Raw genomic sequence first — 22,134 nt, 5'->3', positions numbered from 1 at the left:
TTTCAACCAGCTTGCATTTGTTATGTTGTTTCGGCTTAGTCGCACTATGACAAGACAGATGCAGGGGCTTTTGTCAAATTAAATAAATAGGTCGTGTAGCATGGCTTACCACTCTCGTGCGAGGTACCCTCGGCTTAAAGCCTGGAGTTGCACCACAGCAGCATAAAGACGCATATAGGCTTCTCTGGCTCGATGACAGCGCCAGGCCGTCTGAATGATCAGTGTTGCTGTGCAGCGCCGACAGAGCCACTGTCGCCACGCCCTCTGGAGCACCAGTGCAGCCTGTTTCCACAGCCTGAACTTGTGACGTTCACGGTGCCCCCGCCAGTAGGTCTGCAGGCACAATGTTGCCTCCTCATGGCGAGTATGGTCAATTTGCTCTTCCTCATCTTCTATTGGTCGATACAATCGCCACCATTTCTAAAAGTTTCAGAACAAAATAAGTAAAAGTAAGAGATTCACAATACATTGAAATATCGGCGCATCTGACAAACATATGATTCTGCATATAGAATAGGAAATAACTTTCAGTCAGAATCAACTATAGGGTGATTGAAAAGTAACTCCCTATTTTAAAATACTAATTGATTCATATGTTGTAATAGTTTACTAAATGCTTTTGCGCATGATCCATGATGTATGGCACATGTGTCAACGGAGGCCAAAGCACTGCAGGTTCTCTTTCCAACCATTTCCTCCAGCAGGTGATTTAATTGATGAGCTCCTTCCCTCAACCCAAAGGAGGATTAATCATCAAAAATCATTAAAATCATCTGCTTTAGTGACCGGCTGGAAAGGAAACCTGGTGTGTCTCAGCCCTCGATGGCATGAGTTTGACATCCCTGATGTCCATCCATTCCATCCATTTTCCTCCGCTTATCCGGGTCCAGGTCGCGGGGGCAGCAGTCTTAGAAGGGAAGCCCAGACTTCCCGGTCCCCGGCCACCTCCTCCAGCTCCACCGGGAGGACACCAAGGCGTTCCCAGGCCAGCTGTGAGACATAATCACCCCAGCATGTCCTCGGTCTGCCCCGGGGCCTTTTCCCGGCTGGGCATGCCCGGAACACCTCACCAGGGAGGCGGACTAGATGTCCGAGCCACCTCAACTGACTCCTCTCCATGTGAAGGAGAAGCGGCTCTACTCTGAGCCCCTCCCGGATGGCTGAGCTCCTCACCCTATCTCTTAGGGTGAGTCCAGCTACCCTACGGAGGAAACTCATTTCAGCCGCCTGTATCCGCCATCTCATTCTTTCGGTCATGACCCAAAGCTCATGACCATAGGTGAGGGTGGGAACATAGATCGACCGGTAAATTGAGAGCTTTGCCCTCCGGCTCAGCTCTCTTTTCACCACGACGGTCCGGTACAGCGACCGCATTACTGCCGAGGCTGCACCGATCCGTCTGTCGACCTCACGCTCCCACTTTCCCTCACTCGTGAACAAGACCCCGAGATACTTAAACTCCTCCACCTGGGGCAGGACCTCATTCCCAACCCGGAGGGAGCACTCCACCCTTTTCCGACTGAGAACCATGGCCTTTGATTTGGAGGTACTGAGTCTCATCCCAGACGCTTCACACTCAGATGCAAACCGTCCCAGTAAACGCTGAAGGTCGCAGCCCGAAGAAGCCATAAGAACCACATCATCTGCAAATAGCAGAGATGAGATTCTAAGGCCCCCGAACTGGACTCCCTCAACACCTTGGCTGCGCCTAGAAATTCTGTCCATGAAAATTGTGAACAGAATCGGTGACAAAGGGCAGCCTTGGCGGAGACCAACGTTTACCGGAAACAGGCTCGACTTACTACTGGCAATGCGAACCAGACTCCTGCCCCGTTTGTACAAGGACCGGATAGCACGTAGTAACGCGCCACCAATCCTGTACTCCCGGAGCACCCCCCAAAGGATGCTACGAGGGACACGGTCAAATGCCTTTTCCAGGTCCACAAAGCACATGTAGACTGGTTGGGCAAACTCCCATGCACCCTCAAGCACCCTCGTGAGGGTATAGAGCTGGTCCAGTGTTCCACGACCAGGACGAAAACCGCATTGGACCTCTTGTATCAGAGGTTCGGCCAACGGTCGTACCCTTCTCTCCAGCACCTTGGAATAGACTTTCCCAGGGAGGCTGAGGAGTGTGATCCCCTTGTAGTTGGAACACACCCTCCGGTCACCCTTCTTGAAAAGGGGGACCACCACCCCGGTCTGCCAATCCAAAGGTACTGTTCCCGACTTCCATGCAATGTTGAAGAGACGTGTCAGCCAAGACAGTCCCTCAACATCCAGAGCCTTGAGGAATTCTGAGCGGAACTCGTCCACCCCCGGAGCTTTGCCACTGAGGAGCGTCTTAACGACCCCAGATACCTCAGCCACGTGATGGCACTGTCCACGTATGTGTCCTCAGACTCTGCTTCCTCTATGGAAGGTATGTCAGTGGGATTGAGAAGGGCCTCAAAGTATTCCTTCCACCGTCCGACTACATCCCCAGTCGAGGTCAGCAGGTCCCCGTCTCCACTGTAAACAGTGTGGACCGGGCACTGCTTCCCTTTTCTGAGGCGCCGGATGGTTTGCCAGAACCTCTTCGAGGCCGACCAAAAGTCGTGCTCCATGGCCTCACCGAATTCCTCCCACACCCGAGTTTTTGCCTCGACAACCGCCGAAGCCGCAAACCGTTTGGCCTGACGGTACCTGTCAGCTGCTTCCGGAGTCCCACAAGCCATCAAGGCTCGATAGGACTCCTTCTTCAGCTTGACGGCAGCCCTGACCTCTGGATGTACTCTGGACATCCCTGATGTATAGGATTTAAATCTACGGTATGTTATCATTAAAACTATGAAATAAATCAATGGCAAATATGAAAAGTTATGCCTTCTATCCCACAAGAGGTCCTTGGGAAATCAGTTAATGCGGTTCCCAGGCGGCTTGACAAACTGGTGGCGAATGCACTCATATCAAATTTTTGATGAAATTCCATGCAATACACTTTGTTCTCATGTCCATTTCTTGGAAGAATTATAGTTCAGAAATAAATCATAAAACTTTGGCTTCATGTGGTTGTCCATTTATAACTTGATGTAAATGTTCCAGTTGGTACTCCAGTGTGCCAGGTCATTGTATTCTCAGGGCAACTGGACTGCTCTTAGTGTATTGATTTTTTATTCCTGCTACCATAATTTGTGTTAGATGCTCATTGATGTTGACGTTTGTTTCAGTCAGCTTAACTTCTCGGTTTCAGCAGTGCTGTTTTGTCATTTTTGTGTATGAATGGCACTATTGCCCCTTGTTAACCGCCGTGTAACGTGAAGCCCAGTCAGAACAGCATCATTCATGCATCCGTCCAACTCATCCATTCTGTAAATCATTTGCAATATGATCTGATTGCTTTGCTTCTTCCTTTTTCATTGCAGCATCCACTTTTTCTTCCAGCACAACAGCATTTTGCATGCAAAGTGCTTCAATCCCATCCTTCAATTATTTATCATTTATTATTTATTATTTTGATAACTTATGTACATGCTCCCTATCTACGTATGTTGTTGTTAAGCTCCCTCGTGTCATTCACCTTCTTGGCAACCTTGCCAACAAGCCTCCCAACAAACCCACAAAGGAAAGTAAAGATGGTCTAATTCATTTTTTGGGGTGATTTACAAAAAAAGAAAAACTGCAATAATAATAATATACATATAGTCATGGAAAACAATTTTAGGTCACCCTTGTTTCTTCCGTTTCTTTTTCATTTGAATGCATGGTAAAACTAAGAACATGATTTTGGTTATCATCAAGAAAACCGTGGAAGTTCCTTGGTATCGTCTCTTAAAGTACCATAAACTCTACTGAGCGAATTTTGTTAACATTATCTTTGTCCAAACAAATGTACCTTTACTAGCAGCATTACAATGCATCAATCAACCGAAGAAACAAGGGTGGTCTAATACTTTTCCATGACTCTATGATTAGTTTTATATCAGCAATCGTCTTGAAATGAATTAACAGAAGCAGTTGTGGAAAAATAGTTATTTTCTTTTATGACAGGTGAAATATCCTCCAGTGGCAGTTACCCACACCTGCATAATCATTGCATGCAGTGAAGTGCAAAGAAGTGTACCTGAATGCAGATTGCTGCTTCTCTCATTCTGACAAACTGCTTCCTCTCCAGTCGGGCTCTGAAGCTCTGTTGCAGCATGACGATGAGCCTGAGAACTTCACTATGGAGGATGGCCTGCAGCTGTTGACGCTCTGAATCCCGCAGAAACACCTATGAGGGGGGAGCACCATGCAGTCAGAACAAGGTAAGAGTGGCATCATGAAGAGGCAGGTTGGTGATATAAACCCACACTCCCCCATGAGCAAGCACACATCAGATATCTCTGACACATGGCCACAAAAAATGTCAGGTATGAACTTCTAATTATATAGACAGCATCCCCAAGGCGTGGACCCCCCTGACCCCTCACGTTGAAGACTCCAAATATAGGACTATAAATATAGACTTCATTGTATCCTTAGAGTGAATGAAGTCATATTAGGCTCAACATCAGATTTTCTTCACGTCTAAATCAGTTTTGTTTCTGTGATGGCAACATCCAGAGCCTTAAAAGGAACAACAGGCATGACTGACATGCCAGCACATGGCTTCATTGTTCATTTTGGTCACTAAATAATGATGACTGAATGGGATGCTGCAACTCCATGACCAGGTTTTTTTTTTCATTCAAATCTAATCAATTTGTTTTGTATTGTATCTTGCTCATAAATAAATGTAATAAATACCATGGTCTTGCCAACTTGATAGCCATCTGGTGCCAGGTCCAGCTGGTCCAGCCAGTGCTGGATGCCCTCTGAGGAAGTCCTGGTGCTCTCTGGGAGCAGTACAGAGAAGTGATGGACAAAATCCTAAGGGGGCACAAACAATGGAGCAAACTGTTGAGTAAGAATGGTAAAGCAGCCCTATCCTGCCATTGCAGGGACTTCAGGCCATAGTAGCATGGTGGCCGACTGGTTAGCATGTTGGCTAACCAGATAGGGAAGATGTGTTCGAATCTCTGCTTGGCCATCTCTGTGTGGAGTTTGCATGTTCTCCCCGTGCATGCGCGGGTTTTCTCCGGGTACTCCGGTTTCCCCCCACATTCCAAAAACATGCTAGGTTAATTGGCCACTCCAAATTGTCCATAGGTATGAATGTGAGTGTGAATGGTTGTTTGTCTATATGTGCCCTGTGATTGGCTGGCCACCAGTCCAGGGTGTACCCGCCTCTTGCCCAAAGTCAGCTGGGGTAGGCTCCAGCATACCCCAGTAAAAAATGGATGGACTCCATAAACCCAGGTCGCATGGTGGTTGAGTGGTTTGCATGTTGGCCACAAAGTCAGGAGATCGGGAAGACCTGGGTTCGATTCTCTGCTTGGACATCTCGGTGTGGAATTTGCATGTTCTCGGCATAAGCGGTGGAGAAAATGGATGGATGGATTCCATAAACCCAAAGGTTTTGCACAGGGTAAATCTGCATTCTTCTCCTATTAGCCAAACGTCTCTTATTAGCCTGCTCCCCTGACCGCACCTACACTGTTGCGATTGGTCAGAGGTCAAGGGTCTGCTGCAGCCCTCCACCCACCACTCAGGCATCAAACTGTGCTTTGTTCACGAAACAGCTGTTGTGAAGTGGCAGGAGCAGAGTGCAGTGACTCTGAGGTAGGTCTTTAGTTCCCCAGAAAACAACATGGCTGCCTTACTCTGGTTCAGATTAGACTAAACCAGACTAGACTATTTTTACATCCCAAAACACTTTCTGGCTGCCCTTTGAGCAACGGAGGCCAGCTACTGCTAGTAGTCAGGTTAAGTGGTATAGAAAATGGATGGATGGGACTCTGAAATGATGGAAAGGTAGGTTAGGTCATCAAAGTCAATTGCTGATTACTGAAAATAATTTCAAATGTATTTTTTTCCAATAAAAAAACAAATAAGAAGATAAAAATCAAAATGTGAATCTTACAACCCTGTGGACTTGCTAAAATGAAATACACTCAAGACATTGAGCTTGATACATCATCACCTGAGCAGAACCCAAACTTCATTAACAGCAAGTGCCCAGTTGTCACTTGCATATTTGCAGGGGCACCTCATGGCATAAAAATGCCTAACTCCTACTTTGCAAACTGAGGCCCTTTGTGTGGATGTAATACACTACATCCTGGGCTATTGGCGCCGGATGGGAAAACTGATGCCATGTTTATATAATTACAAGCATGGGGAGTGTTAAGAACGGTGAGGACAATGGAGGAGCTCTGTTCTAAGGAGTCAGGACACAATCAAATCCGCCAAAATGATATCATGGCTAGGATATTTCTCATTAGTGCTGAGCGCAGCATTTAATACTGGATGTCTGGGGGGAATGCCTGCTAAATGAGAACCTCTGCTGATGAAGTCATCTGCGCAATCCAGCATTAAAGCTTGTTTTATGGCTCTCCCAAGTAACCGCTAGTGATAATTATGTACACTAACTTAGCGGTCAAAAAACTGGAAATTGAAAGATATGTTCGCTAGTAATTGATGATAATGGGAGGTGTAGTCCAGGGTGGACCCTGCCTCTCGCCTGAAGACAGCTGGGATAGGCTCCAGCATACCCTAATGAGGATAAACAGTATAGAAAATGAATGAATGGATTTTTGGGTATCTGCAATGAATTCATTGGATTGACATTATTTCTGGTGGCACGGTGGTCTACGGGTTAGCGCACAGACCTCACAGCTAGGAGACCAGGGTTCAATTCCACCCTCGGTCATCTCTGTGTGGAGTTTGCATGTTCTCCCCATGCATGCGTGGGTTTTCTCCGGGTACTCCGGTTTCCTCCCACATTCCAAAAACATGCTAGGTTAATTGGCCACTCCAAATTGTCCATAGGTATGAATGTGAGTGTGAATGGTTGTTTGTCTATATGTGCCCTGTGATTGGCTGGCCACCAGTCCAGGGTGTACTCCGCCTTACGCCCGAAGACAGCTGGGATAGGCTCCAGCACCCCTGCCACCCTCGTGAGGAAAAATCGGTAGAAAATGAATGAATGAATGACATTATTTCTTGTATTCGGCCCTGGGTTTTCATCTAATCTTGCGGAATATATTTTAGGTTCCACATTACTGTACAACTGTACTGAAAAAAGCACTGAGTGCCTGAAACACATTCATCACCGTGTAGGCTTGAAATCATTGTAACGCATTGATGATACTATGCAATTAATGTGGATTCGAGCAGTATCAGCAAAAAGTGCATTTTGGGGATTTTACCACCCTAGTATTGTGGAAAGCTGGATGTCAAGTACCATTCAAGATTTGGGATTTTGAGGAGTGAGACTGATGGTGCTTCTGGCCTGCACATGCTTGCACAGAGGGAAAATATGTTAATATGATACACAGATGAACCCTTTTCACTGGCTAATCTTTGGCTTGTTGAGGGTTTTCTTGCTTGAGAGCTCTACTAAACCACAGATAACCATCCATTTTAGACATAAATTAGTCACGTCGATCACTGCCTCGTCTGTGGAAACAGATGAATACTGTTTTCTGTGGCTGGAAATTGGAGACAAGTAGTCGTTCTGAATATGCTGCACCGAAGCAGCACTTTGGTCCATTCAGTATAATACACATTTTTTGTGTCATTTTCGAAACTTGTGAGGCGTACCAGAATACACAACTACCGTATTGTGACTGGCTGCCAGTGAATGGGCGTTTTCACCTTTTTCAAAAAAGAAACAAAATAACAAGAAGTCTTGTATCACGCTGCTATGATGTCACGTAGCTGAAAAAGCATTCATGCACCATGCACACCCCGTAGTGCACAGTGTGCACAGGCAATCCAGATAAGCATAAGCATATCATATAACATAGCACTACTGTACAATGGCCTGGGCTTAACTGTCCTGCTTGGAACGGGCCGAGCAATAAATGAGTTAAAAGCGCTTTGATGGTTATCATAAAGATGATTTATGGCAGTAAACAGTGACAGTGAAGTTACCTTAAAGTTGTACTTGATGCTGTAGCCTGATTGGCGAATGCGCACGGTCTCCAGCATACCTGTGTAACGTAACTGCCTCAGCACCAGGTTGTCATTAAACCGCAAGGGCAGCTGTGAAAAGGAAAGTAGAGGAAGGGAAACGACACGAGAGGGAGCAACAGGCGGTGGAGGGTGAAGAGAGAAGAACAGGAAATGAGGAGTTCCAAACGAATGAAAAAAAAATGCTTTGAAAAACGAAACAAAACAATCAAGTGGCTACTGCCAAAGTTGCCCGTGATTTACCTTCTCAGCATTGGAACGGATGCACTTGACAAAATATGGCTCAGACTGACCCAGGGTCTCCATTAGCTTATTGAGGGAGGCCTGCAGAATGGGACACAAAAATGGGGCTTTGTTATATTATATAGTTGTGGTTTGTCTGTGTTAATAAATGTTTCTTCCAGATAAGATGGTGAAAACAGTATGTAAGTATGTGGTTTGTGTGCTACTTTCATGTACAATGACTCATTACCGAGTATAGTGTGTTCGTGTGTGTGTGCACGTCAGCTGGAGGAGGAATTCAGCCTCCTCCATGGGAGATTAAAGCAATCAGTACAGCACAGGATGTGGGAAGTGAAGTCATCCACGCACTGGGGCCAACAGCTCTCATTGCACCGCTACCAACAACCAGCACGTGCAAAGAAGTCCGAAAGTCAGCAAATAGTAGCTTGTGCTTAGTTTTCTTGACCAAGAATGCCCCTGAACTTGTGCAATCGGAAATTGAGCAGAAAAACCTTCCAAGGTTATGCTTTTACCACTTTTCTGACCTGTAATTGTTGTTCAAATGTTATATTCCTTTGTTCATCAATGACAGAGTTTCAGATGAGGCTGGCGCATTTGTTAGTGAGCTCTGAAAGAAGTTTGGGATGGTTCCGAACGCTTGCTTTCAGAGAGTTTTTTGTAACACTGGTCTCCCTGTGATGCCACAGTGGACTAGACTTCCTTATAAGGGCGTGCCAGGGTATGCCTGCCCTTCTCCCCAATCTGCTGCACTCTTTTGTGGAAATTTTGACGTGCTAGCACCGTGTGTATTTTGTGTCAGGAAGCGGTTGTGCAGCATTGTGAGCATACGGGGGTGGGGGGGGGGGGTGGTCTTACCTGCATGCATGCAAATTAAAAGCTCATAGATGTCTGGAACATGGGCAGTCCCACAAAGAAATCATGTAATGATGATAACGATGTTGTGCTAAGATTACACGGCAAATCAGGGGTTTCCAAACAGTAGCCTACGAGCTACCAGTAGCACCTAACCACTTTAAAGTAGCTCTCCAAAAGTTCATTCATTTATTATCAACTCAAAAAATTAACAACTGGGGGTTGACAGTAGTCCAGAGGTCCTCGGGAGCGCTTTGCAGTGTGACCAATCACAGTGGAGTGGGCGTACCCAGAGACGGGCCGTGGGTGGAGTAAAGTAAAAGACAGTTTTGGAAATCCAATGAAATACAGCTGGAATGGGTGCAGATTCTGGTAGATCCAGAAACCTTTCAGTGCAGGTTACCGTGTGTAGCTGCTCTATAGAGTCCACATCTCAATACAAAGGACCAAAAATGAGCATAATAGGTCCCCATTGCCAGGAATCCGGGTTGATCCCTTGTCAGGCATATCACCACATCTCTTTAGGCTTTAGCTCAGTGTGCATCAAAGGACTATTACACCAGTTTCTTTGTCTTTGTCCTTTTGCGATGCAAAAAACACCACTAATGGAAAAGAGAAAAAATTCTGACGATGATCAGTAAGGAAACAAATTGTGGCATCGTGCACAAGTGAAGAAAGCCGTACAAAGATTCTGCAGATTTCATTTCTACACATATATGACAGTAAGGTAAACTGTACAAGATACATTACGACTGTTAAAAAGCTAACTTGACATGTTTATGATAGGGCTATGAAAAATAACGCATTAACGGTGCTTTAACTAATTTATTTTATTCATTACATGAAATCTTTAGCGTAATAAACGCATGTGCGCAAGAGCAAGCACGCCTCGCTGTTGAGTTTGCCATCATAGAGAGACAGAGACGGGGTTTGACATTGTTTTAGAACTTCTTTCTGATCTGAACCCATCAACAGCAGTACAATTCCAACACCACATACGTACTGTATGTAACGCCAACTCACATATAGTATAGTACACGTATAGTCCATTCATCCTCACTCCCTTAGAACAATGCATGATGCATTCAGGGACACCCTGAACATCATAAAAAAAAACCTTGATAATACACACGTGTGTGTGTGTGTTCAAATATCAACAGGAAGATCAAGAAAAACATGAAGTGGATATTTTTATCACTTCGTAACTCTTAATTCGGATATACAATTTCGTACATTTAACACAAGTACTTTTATTCTAAATGACATGACATATTGGAACGCAACCACTCATTGCTCATAATAACATGGTTTGAAGTGTGATTCAAATGTTCTGTTACGATGAAAGAGACGAGAGTTAGATAAATTGATTTTTAGGCTTGTGTGGTGTCTTAGCTTGAATGACATATTTGGAGCTCTTAACCAGCTTTAATCAGCTGGTTAACTATTGGGAATTCAAAAGTCATGACAGAACAGGATTTTGTGGAAAGTTGTGTCTAATAGTGAAGTAAATGAGGAGGCTACGCTGTCATTATTTATGTCCGTGTGAATGTTAAAGTCACCCGCTATGATTATTTTTTCTATACTAATTACCAGCCTTGATTAAAAATAAAACTCTGGGAAATCAGTTGAAAACTCCACATACAAATTTATGTATAATCATGTTCTGTTATTTATCTTTCTGTTAATTAAATACAAAAAAATTGGCATATTTCGGAGACAGTTGCTTGTGGCAATTAATCATGATTCATTTTAAAACTGATTCATCTGATAGTTTTTTTTAAATATTTTGACAGTTTTTACATTTCACTGATAATGTCGGTTATGGAGGGGAAGGATGCTGAGTCCGGACAAAGGCCAGTATGTACCGCAATATTTTTAGTCTGAAAAGAGCTTGGAGCTAAATAGCTGAGCTACCTTAGCCCAAACCCTTCTTTGATAATGTCACAAAATCCTTGAAATTGCCACAAACTGAGAAATGGAGGCATATTTACACCAACACGAGTGACGTTGGGTTGTAAGGATCAACTGATACATCGGCCGGCCGATATATTGGGCCGATATTCCATATGTCCAAAAGGAGTAGGAAGAAGCAAAGCTTATTAAATCCTACCCCTCCATCTGGTACTTTTACAATCACTAACTGTTACATTTGTTCACTTCCTGCTTTCCATAATACAGTTTAAGGTTTTTTTTTTTTAATGCAATAATGCACCTCGTACCAAAGTAGGAGGTGATATGAGCATCCAATGACATAATGGATACCATAGTAAGTGTCAATATACTAATATACATAATATATACATAATACGACAATATACATAATTGCTTTTATAGTTATTAGTCCATATTTCCACACAATAAGTAAGATATGGTAGAACCAGAGAGCAATAAAGAGTGTGGAGTGATTTCTGATTGAGAACAAATTTTGCTTTGTTCAATACTGAAATATTTCTGGCCACCTTATGGTGTATATTTGTAATATGAGGTTTCCAGCTCATATTTTCATCTATTGCGATCCCCAGAAATCTATTTTCGTTCACCCTTTCAATGTCCACACCGTCTATTTCTATTTGTTCAAGATGGCGTGCGGACGGCTGCCTCGGTGTCTTGGTGCGCCTTGCTTTGTTTTGTTTTGTGTTATAAAACTGTTTTTTGTGCCGGTACCGGGAGCTCTTTCACCACAGAAGAGCTCATGAACATCAGGGGAGCAACACCAGAGGATTTATTTCCTAAATTTCTGCTCCCAACAGTGGAAATTTTGGACATACTGGTCAAAGGTGCGCTCACCCTTGCACACGCAGTGGAACGCTGGAGGATAGGAAAACGGGCCGGCAGCAGGGATTACGCACGTCGCTAACGTCGCTCTCTGTAACGTGTGTTCACTTCCCAACAAACTGGAGGAACTACAACTGCAACAGGGACTTCTCTTCATCTGCGGTTTTGTGCTTTATTGAGACGTGGCTCTGTGGATTAATACCGGACTCTGCGCTACAGCTGGCTGGCCTAAAAACAGTGGAGATGGTTGTGGACAACAGGAAGAACTCAGCCTCTCCTGTCCCCATCACCGTCTGTGACTCTACCATTGACATTGTGGAGTCCTTCCGCTTCCTGGGTACCATCATCTCCCAGGACCTCAAGTGGGAGCCGAACATCAGCTCCCTCATCAAGAAGGCACAGCAGAGGATGTACTTCCTACGTTCCTACGGCAGCTGAAGACATTCATCCTGCCAAAGACAATGATGGTGCACTTCTACACCTCCATCATTGAGTCCATCCTCACCTCCTCCATCACCATCTGGTACGCTGCTGCCACTGCTAAGGACAAGGGCAGGCTGCAGCGTGTCATTTGGTCTGTAGAGAAGGTGATTGGCTGCAATCTCCCTTCCCTCCAGGATCTGTACGCCTCCAGGACCCTGAGGCGTGCAGAAAGGATTGTGGCCGACCCCTCTCACCCCGGACACAGACTCGTTGAGACGCTCCCCTCTGGCAGGAGGCTGCGGTCCATCAGGACCAAAACCTCACGCCACAAGAACAGTTTCTTCCTGTCTGCTGTCAGCCTCATCAACAAGGCCCGGAACCCCCCCCGACAGTCCTCACACCCCACCTCTGCCTCATCCTGCCACTTTGACACTCTCTATATGCGTTACATTAACGCTCAGTTTGGACTCTTAGGATAAACAATCAGACTGCACTTCCGGAATAACAAACAAAAAACAGATTGTGTACATAGTATATTTATACTGTATTCTGTATATTTTGTATTTTCATTTTTTAATATATGTGTCTGCACCTACTTCACCAAAACAAATTCCTAGTATGTGTTTGATCATACCTGGCAATAAAACCATTTCTGATTCTGATTCTGAATGCTGGTACGTGTCCTTTGGCTGTTACCAAACAGCATGATTTTAGTTTTACTGTAACAGCTGTACATATTAGCCTCCAACTACATCAACAGCTCCCTAATTCCAACGGTAGGCACTTTTAAACATGAAGCATTCAGCAGCATTCCTGCTTTTCACACCCACAAACTAAACGATATTTCCAAGCACGTATATTGCATGCACTTGGCGTTCATGTTTCCTATTTCAAAGCAGGTGGCAATATTTCAACTAAGTTTAACTGTTAGAGGATAATTCAAAGTTGAAAACATACCGCTGGTGAGGGAGGGGGGAGGGGTAGCGCGACTGCGTGTGTTGTAGGGTCCTTGGGCAACACAAAGCTGCCCGGCGGATGCCTGTCTGTAAATCATGCAGCGGAAAAATACATCGGCGAACCCACGCGCGTATTGGATGATACCGATTCAAGTAAAGAACGCAAATATCGGCCCGATATATTGGCCGGCCGATGTATCAGTCGATCCTTAGTAACATCTATGGGTAAGTAGACAGATGGCATCCTTGAACATGTAAAAAGATCTGCCAGTGATAACAAAGCAGCAGAGTGGTTTATTATTCATATAGAAAAGGTTGCTTGTGTTTTGGATGGAAAACCAGAATAAGAGTGTGTCGATGGGAATGTATTAAAATAAATAAAACCTCCTAAATGGACTTTTATTAAATTCACAGACATAATTTTGTTCACCTCAGATTTTGAGGTGGCCGTGTGATGATGGATTTCACACTAAGTGAGAAAATCCAAAATGGAGGGGTGACTTCACCCGTCGTCTGCTTTACGACTGCCCGGTGACACACCCGCTCAGTTTTTGTCATATTCATAGTTAGAGTGAGAGTCCACAGTGCAAATCTGTGCACTTTAGCATTTTATGTGAGGGTGTGTGTTTGTTTCTGACCTGAAATTGTGCACTGATACTGGGTGGTTTCTTCTTCTTGTGGAGATGAAGCAGCGACTTGGTGATGCGGTCGTGAAGCGTCAGGTTGCTGAGGTACTTTAGTGACTTGACATTTAGTAAGTGCTGCAGGCAACAGAATATAGGCCTCTCATTGTTTGGAAATAAACAGAAATACAACACTACAATTGCATTCTTACCTTTGGAAGAACTGGCTTGGCTTTGTAGTTTTTGTTCCTCCTGTTTATAAAGAGTAAAAAGGAGAATCCATATAACCTACAGCAGGGGTGCTCACACTTTTTCAGCATGCGAGCTACTTTTAAAATGACCGAGTCAAAATGATCTACCCACTACAAAAATGCAAAACATCTATTTATTTTCAAATGTATTGAGGATTATTTGTACGTACAATGTATGTTGATGTACCTTACATAACCAAATGAGCCAATATTGCAAAACACACATAATTAACTATTAACATTTTTTGTAATTACCTGAGTTTACTTTGATGACTTGCACTGAATTGAACCAGCCAGGGATGCATAGTCCGGACAGTAGCTGCTGATAGCCAGCCTCAAGCACACTTCCAAATGTTTATCAGTCATGGATAATATCCGTATCATAATATCCGTATAATATTCCATATCCGTATGGAAGTGATATGTTTTTTGCCTTTTTACTTGGTCCAGTTTTTGCCTTTTTACTTGGTCCAGCTCCTTCACTCATTTTAGTGACCATAAACTTTAGCGAGGGCTTAAAATCTCGCAATTCGCCGACTAGCTTAGCACTTTGCATCGTTGTTTACGCATGAGCGGTGACCTAAAGGTCAAAATTCAGTTGTCATCTGACTGGTTGTCCTGTATGTCAATCAAGTAACGGGGATGGATGATAGGCTGACATCGTAAGTTCTGCTGCACTTAGAGACGTTGTTTGATTTGATTGGTCGCCCGAAGGGCAACATTCAGTTGTCATCTGAATGGCTGCCCTGTATATCAATCAAGTGACGGCATTGATGCTAGGATGATATTTTTTTAATGTCACGCCGCGATCGACCAGCGATCGACCAGTACCACCTCCGCGATTGACCGGTAGATCGCGATCGACTTAATGAGCACCCCTGACCTACAGTATAATAAAGGTTAGAAGATCTCCGCTGACAACGGGCGTCCTTCCTCCAGAAATATCAGTACTGGTGTCCAACAGGAGAGGGTGCTTACATAAGGATGTCATGGGCTCGTTCCAGAAGCTTGCTGCTGGCAGAGTTGACAAAGATGCCGTCTTCATCTGCTGTGGAGCTGCTGGATGATAAGCGGCTCTGACGACCCGCACGCCCGTTCCAGCCTGGTGAACACCTATGGAAAAACATACACACAATGTCATCGTCTCATCTCATGACCTCAAGCAACCAAGGTATTTTCTTCCATGAATGCTTTGGTGTCCTGAACATACCGTAAAAGTATCCAACAGTAAAAGGAGTAGAAAAAATGTATAACTGATATAGAGCAGAGATTTAACTAATATACCCTCTTCTAGGAATGCTTTAGTGACAATCAACACATCGCTGAAAATCTAATGAAATAATATGGATACAATTCTGATATAATTCATGCATGTGGACAACATGGGCAAATCTAATTGAACCTTTTTATCACAGTGAAATGTCATTACAGTGGGTTATAATTCATTGTGCTTATGTAGGATCCAAAACTAATTATTTACTAATTATTGTATTTTAGCTATTAAGGTCCTAAACATAGCTTTGTACACACTATGATTTCCCAGTTGACAAAATGTTTACTTTGGTCTTAGGTCTGCATTCTCAGGGTGCTCTTGTTTTTTTTTGCTTTTTTTCCCTGGGGGGAACCTGTATGCAACATTCAGGTAATCAAGTAAACAGTGGACCACAGCCTCATACCTAAGGCCTCAAAATGAAAGTTAAATCCCACACCAGGAAAACATCCAAACAGCTGCTTCAAATCAATCAACCATTAAATTGTACTTATTTGTAAAGCTCATAACATTCATGCAATAAACCAACAAATTAAAACCTTTTCCCAATGCACCACTTCTAATATTACGATTTTGTGTCAGGTAAGTGTTAAAGGGACGCTTAATGAGACCTATTGTTTCTTCATGGTCACATAGGAGATGCTAGCTGCAAGGGGTGCATCGATTTATCTTGACAGAACCTTCACATGCACATGACTTCAACTACAGTATGGCAGCCTGCCAATTTGTGAATTATGTGATGAAATCATGAGGAAACCAACTGTCTGCGTCGACTGTGTAGAAACATCATTGTTTAGTTTCTGTATCCATCAGAGTATTATCACAGAACTACACACTGCCCTATGCAATGACAAGTAAGCATACATCATCAGATCACGTCTGTCTTGAAAAAAAAAACAAAACAAAAAAAACAAAGCTGGACTTCCCCCCAAGTGATCATCACCAATATGGCTTGAATGTTTACCCCATGGGCTCTGGAGCAATACAGTGAGCACTGCACTGTCCAGCTGACAAGCACCCTGTTGGGCCTGAATATTTATCACACCCTGGGTGACTTCAATACATAGCTCTGACTTGACATCATTAAGGAAGCAGCTGCTAGATTCATTTGGCAAGATGAGGGTGTGAGTGCAAGACAAGGAGACAAGGAGGGGGCGCAGAGGTTGCAAATCACATTAAGGAGGGATTTAACACCCACTGAGTGCGTCTAACAAAAGCGGTCTTGGGCGGGCGGGTGACTAGCGACAAGTTACGGTTGTGAAGTGCTAATCTCACGGTCCAAAGCTAATTAGGGGAGCAGTGGACCCGAGTCTGAATTGGACAGTGTGAGAGCAGCAACTGGTGTCACAACACAGCTAATGTCTCATCCCAACTTCACAGCACTTCACTTCTGCCCAATACCCAAAGGTTTATTGAAATTCATACTTTCAAATAGGGGCTGCATAGCGGTCGAGTGGTTAGACAGGAGTTCAATCCCACCCTCAGCCATCTCTGTGTGGAGTTTGCATGTTGTCCCCGTGCATGTGTGGGTTTTCTCCGGGTACTCCGGTTTCCTCCCACATTCCAAAAACATGCTAGGTTAATTGGCCACTCCAAATTGTCCATAGGTATGAATGTGAGTGTAAATGGTTGTTTGTCTATATGTGCCCTGTGATTGGCTGGCCACCAGTCCAGGGTGTACCCCGCCTCCTGCCTGAAGACGACCATTCACACTCACATTCATACCTATGGACAATTTGGAGTCGCATTAACCTAGCATGTTTTTGGAATGTGGGAGGAAATCGGAGTACCCGGAGAAAACCCACGCATGCACGGGGAGAACTCCAAACTCCACACAGAGATACCAGAGGGTGGAATCAAACTCGGGTCTCCAAGCTGTGTGGCCTAACCACTTGGCCCTTACTCTGAATTGAACTCCTAAACCAAATAACTTTGACACCATATTCTAATTACTAAGTATTCCTATGCATTTCCTGGGAAAATCCAATCTTGAAGACGAGAAACGGGATGTTGGAAGTTACCCGTTTCTCATGAAATAGCCCGTTGTCAGACTGACTTACCGTGGAGATTTTTCATTGATGGTGTTGCTTCCCTGGAGGTCTGACAATGGTGTACGAGGACTCCTGCTCACGCCTGGTCGCCAACAGACAGCAGGATGTGAGCATCACATCATTTCAAAGTATAAGCCAAAGGTTTGAACACACACAATCTCATTGCATTGCAGGAGCTAGTGTGTCCAAACTTTTGGTTGGGGTTATCAATCATTGCAATCAAAACAAAGAGAATGGAGTGTTATTAGTGTGTGTTATGATCCTTTTCAGTACACGTGATTTATTACTGAGAGGTTAAAATCAGTTACTCTTGTTAGTGTCAAAATATGAAAGATCAAGTTTTGTGTGTGCTTTTGTTACTTTCATAATGTCAAACCAGCATTGTAGTTATTGTTATAACTGAAGATGTAAAAATGTGAAAAGTTGATGGAACAGTGGAATTCGGGTATATTCTAAAGTGTGATAGCAGGGCGGTGGTAAGCTTACAATTACAGGAAATTATGACAAGTTGTGACGGAAAATCAAAGAACTACAGCGTGTTTGCCTAACTACAAATCGTTTAAGGGCAATTAATCAGATGGCTCATAACGCTATACCGTTTTCAGTTTCATCAATTTGTACATTTTCACTGTCATCGGGAGCTGCAGGACAGCACAAAACAAAAAGACACAAAGACATTTTAGCACCATGAAAACACAAAGACTGACCTATGAAAGAGGAATATGAGACACCCAGCTTGTCTATGTGCACTGCCCCATACGTAAGAGCATCGGTGGCATACATCATACATACGTGTCCCAGCAATCACCATCACCGCCGTGTGTCATATGAGCAACATTTGAACTTGATTATGTGCTGTGGTGGACAAGCAACTACACTCAAGGCCACAAAGTCAAAAATGGACAAAAAAACAGTGCTACAGTGTATTAACAAAGCACTAGCAACATGCATTTCTTTACTAATAGTACATGTTCAGCGTAATGATGACTGAAGCATGCCTATGAACACCATGCACAGAAAAAAGGCTCCAAACAAAGACATGTGGGTATGTAATGCAAGAGGGAGAAGAAAGGGGAGACCAACAAGCATCTAGTCTAACTAAAAATGAGCATTGCAGACAAAAGTCACAAAGCATTCATAAATAAGGCTTTGTGAAATATTGCCCGATTATATTTTGGTGTCATGATTCTGATCACTTTTGGCTGGATTTGAGGTGCAGTACAGTGCAGTTATGTCAATGTTGGTCGGCCTCGTCCCTTATCCCAACTTTCCCAGGTTATGGTCTGACAGGTAGGAGTTCTGTACTTGGCATCCTTACTGTGCTTCTCCTCTTTGCATCTCTGCAGGATCTCTAAGCTTCTCTGATGCACAGGGTGCTGCAGAAAGCTAAAACTATCCACACTTTTCAAAACTGCACAGGGAGCAGCGTCATCATGCCCTTTGAGAAGCAAAACAAAAGAAAGAGAGAAAGAAAGTAACACAAGGAAATACAACACAGGAAAAGAGAGAAGAGAGAAATGAAAGATTAGACAGCGAAGAAAAGAAATGCAATCGTCTACTGGAGAGAACCTGTGCAGGAGAGAACATGTCTGACATGTACAGGTAGCATCCCACCACTATATATTAGTCGTGAGATGGTTGGATTTTCTATTCTATTGAATGGATTCACTGGATAGATGCTCAATCACACAAAAGGCATAAGCACTTCCATGTACTCTTTGTTAAGTACTTTTGTTTGTTAAGTCAACTTGCATACAATACATTTACCATATTTTCTGGACTCTAAGTCAGTCACATTTTTTTAATGGATTGATTGGTCTGCAAATTGTACTGCGGAGTGAAACAAATCATATTCCACAGATTACAAGATAGCTGCAAGTAGTGAAATACACAGCTGAAAACGGTGATTGAGCAGCACAAAGGAAGTTTAGAGTGAACAAAAAAACTTGTGAGGGACTGGCAAAAAACTGTACCACAGGTAGAAAAACAAGTTCACGGCTAGCTGTAGTAGCAAGTCAAATGCATTATGAATACTGTTATGCTCTGCTGAATTAGTTCATTTGACTTACAAAATGGGTATGAATGTGAATGGTTGTTTGTCTATATGTGCCTATATGTACTCCAGTCCGGGGAGTACCCCCCCCTTTTGCCCAAAGTCAGCTGGGATAGGCTCCAGCCTACCCTCGACAGCCGCGGGTATCCAAGAACAACAGACTTTTACAAGAAGAGTTTTTCTTTGAGAAGGATAGAGTGTATGTACTTTATAAACAAATAAAAGCTGAAGATGTTTTACAGTTTATGTTTACAGTGAACTATTTTCCTCTTAAGAAGCAACCTGTACTAAAATGTAAAAAAAATCCAAAGGAGCCGGTGGCTCACCAGCAATAAACCTCACCGCATGTCTCACCGCAAGCACTAGTCATTTTTTACAAGCATGAAAATTAATATGTACCAAACTATATGGCACTTCTTCTGGTGAACTGAAATGAAGTTAAAATACTGGATTAATATAAAGCAAAGCTTTTGTTGAGTCGCACTCATCTTCACTTGGGCTTTATAAAAGCCCAAACTCTGTAGCTTTACTAGAGTTTCTACTGTCAGCATCTGCATTTTACATCTCAGAAAGAAGAGTCATGTGGGTGCAAAATGGACCATCTGATGAAATGTTCTACTGCATATCGTATACAGCTACAAAAGGAAAGAGAGAAACAGTACATAGCAGCCATATGACTACAGAACATAGCACAATTACTAAAGAACAGCGATTAAAGAAGGAAATATAAATGATATCATGATGTGACTAGAGAGACCTACAATGGACGAGACAATGAGACACTACTTTGTATGACATGGACTGTTGAAATGACATATGTTGGCTTGAAATCCGTTTGTCTTTGTTGTTTGTGTTTGCTTGTGACAGACACTAATTTGCTGAAACTGCTGAAAATATATATATATATTATATAAGTCTGAAAAGTTGAAAATGTAGGATAGGGCCCCATTAAGCTCAACTTTATGTATGATAGCTAGTCGCTACTCTTATTTAAAGGGGACCTATGATGCTAATTTCCGGCTTGTGGACTCCAAGACTGGAGTTCCAAAACTGTCTGTTTTAAATTTACATCCACGGCCCACCTCCAGACACACCCACCATGCTGTGATTGGTCCTACTCAGCTTATACCTCTAACAGCTTCTACCCAGGCACGCCCATATAAGGAAGTCACCGCCTGGATGGAGCAGGCCACTTTTCACAAGCCGGTATTAGGAAAAAAACTCTGAAATCGAGCGTTCAGAGCCATCCCAATCTTCTTTCAGGGCTCACTTCCAAATGCGGAAACGATGTTTCCTTATCTGAAACATCGTTCAACACGATAATGACATTCATTCATTCATTCATTTTCTACCGCTTTTTCCTCACGAGGGTCGCTGGGGGTGCTGGAGCCCATCCCAGCTGTCCTCGGGCGCAAGGCGGGGCACAGCCAAGCCAACCACAGGGCACACATAGACAAACAACCATTCACACTCACATTCATACCAAGTGGCCAATTAACCTAGCATGTTTTTGGAATGTGGGAGGAAACCGGAGTACCCGGAGAAAACCCACGCATGCACGGGGAGAACATGCAAACTCCACACAGAGATGCCCGAGGGTGGGATTGAACCCTGGTCTCCTAGCTGTGAGGTCTGCGCGCTAACCCCTAGACCACCGTGCCGCCCCACGATGACATTCTAACATTAATTGGTCAGAAAAGAGGAAAAAGCACAATAGGTCCCCTTTAAATACTATATCACATATTTCTATATTTCTCATTAAGTGGCTTGTCAACATCAATGACATCAACTATGTCTCGTACGTCTAATTTCAAATGTATTGTTTACTCAAAAGAGCGTTTATGTGTCAGAGGTGCGGTGATGGTCTACATCCATCAGTTACAGAACGTCCGAGTGGACTCACCAGTCTTCTTTTGGGTGTGTCTCTTTCCAGCCTGCCTGAGAGCCACCAGGGCTCTGAAGTAGGCCCGCAGTACTGCCCAGCGGAAGGTGGCTGATGGATCAATGCCGATTAAACCGCAGATGAAGGCATTCTTACTGCTCTTCAGCAGCGCCACAATGTCCGGCCTCATGTGGTCCGTGTTCTTCTCCCGAAAGTCCTGCGGCGTGTCAGACACAGAGTGTCATACTGTTACAATATGATATACGTACTTGTGTGCTGAAAGGTTGCCACAATGTATTCAAATCTAAGAAGGCATTATTAAGAGTCACACGATGGTAATAAGAGTATGCCTGGCTCTGACATCAACAAGAATCAACAATTTTCAACAAGAAAATACCAATAGATCTACAGATGAAAGAATCTCGAGCTTTATTTGCTTGTGTGAGGGGAGTGAATTCTATTGTTTTGCAGGCAGAAAACAATTCTCAGTGCACATAAATGACAAAATGAAAGGGCTACATCAGTGGTCACCAAACTAAGGCCCGGGGGCCGGACACGGCCCACTTCCACATTCGACCCGGCCCCTTGAACAATAAAGCATGTACATTTTTCTGTCATAGAACTGGAAATGGTAACCTATTGTGACGTGACTACAACAACACTTTGCCCCAGTCATAGAACATAAACAAACATACGACCCTGACCCTGGCCCCCTTCA

At 43.7% G+C, this 22,134-nt stretch overlaps 1 protein-coding gene across 8 annotated transcripts in view; it reads right to left on the bottom strand.

Moving 5' to 3' along the window:
- Positions 1–22,134, bottom strand: part of myo9aa (myosin IXAa) — a 119,827-nt gene that overhangs the window by 16,966 nt on the left and 80,727 nt on the right. For 5 of the 8 annotated variants that reach the window (XR_009130882.1, XM_058078935.1, XM_058078940.1 and 2 more), the window contains 12 exons: positions 21,438–21,633; positions 18,800–18,919; positions 18,078–18,122; positions 17,491–17,563; positions 15,139–15,273; positions 14,122–14,161; positions 13,925–14,047; positions 8,281–8,361; positions 7,999–8,109; positions 4,768–4,890; positions 4,103–4,252; positions 110–420 (listed from right to left, as the gene is read on the bottom strand). Coding sequence is in view for 7 of the 8 variants with exons in the window: in XM_058078935.1 (XP_057934918.1) it covers positions 110–420; positions 4,103–4,252; positions 4,768–4,890; positions 7,999–8,109; positions 8,281–8,361; positions 13,925–14,047; positions 14,122–14,161; positions 15,139–15,273; positions 17,491–17,563; positions 18,078–18,122; positions 18,800–18,919; positions 21,438–21,633 (1,508 nt within the window). In the remaining variant the exon portion in view is untranslated. The remainder of the gene's footprint in view (positions 1–109; positions 421–4,102; positions 4,253–4,767; positions 4,891–7,998; positions 8,110–8,280; positions 8,362–13,924; positions 14,048–14,121; positions 14,162–15,138; positions 15,274–17,490; positions 17,564–18,077; positions 18,123–18,799; positions 18,920–21,437; positions 21,634–22,134) is intronic. The other 3 variants (XM_058078936.1, XM_058078938.1, XM_058078939.1) reach the window with 3 other exon arrangements.

The sequence above is a fragment of the Doryrhamphus excisus genome, chromosome 1 (assembly GCF_030265055.1).
Source record: "Doryrhamphus excisus isolate RoL2022-K1 chromosome 1, RoL_Dexc_1.0, whole genome shotgun sequence".
Lineage (NCBI taxonomy): Eukaryota > Metazoa > Chordata > Actinopteri > Syngnathiformes > Syngnathidae > Doryrhamphus > Doryrhamphus excisus.
The sequence above is the reverse complement of the archived record's forward strand: the minus strand, read 5'-3'. Positions and strand labels throughout refer to the sequence as shown.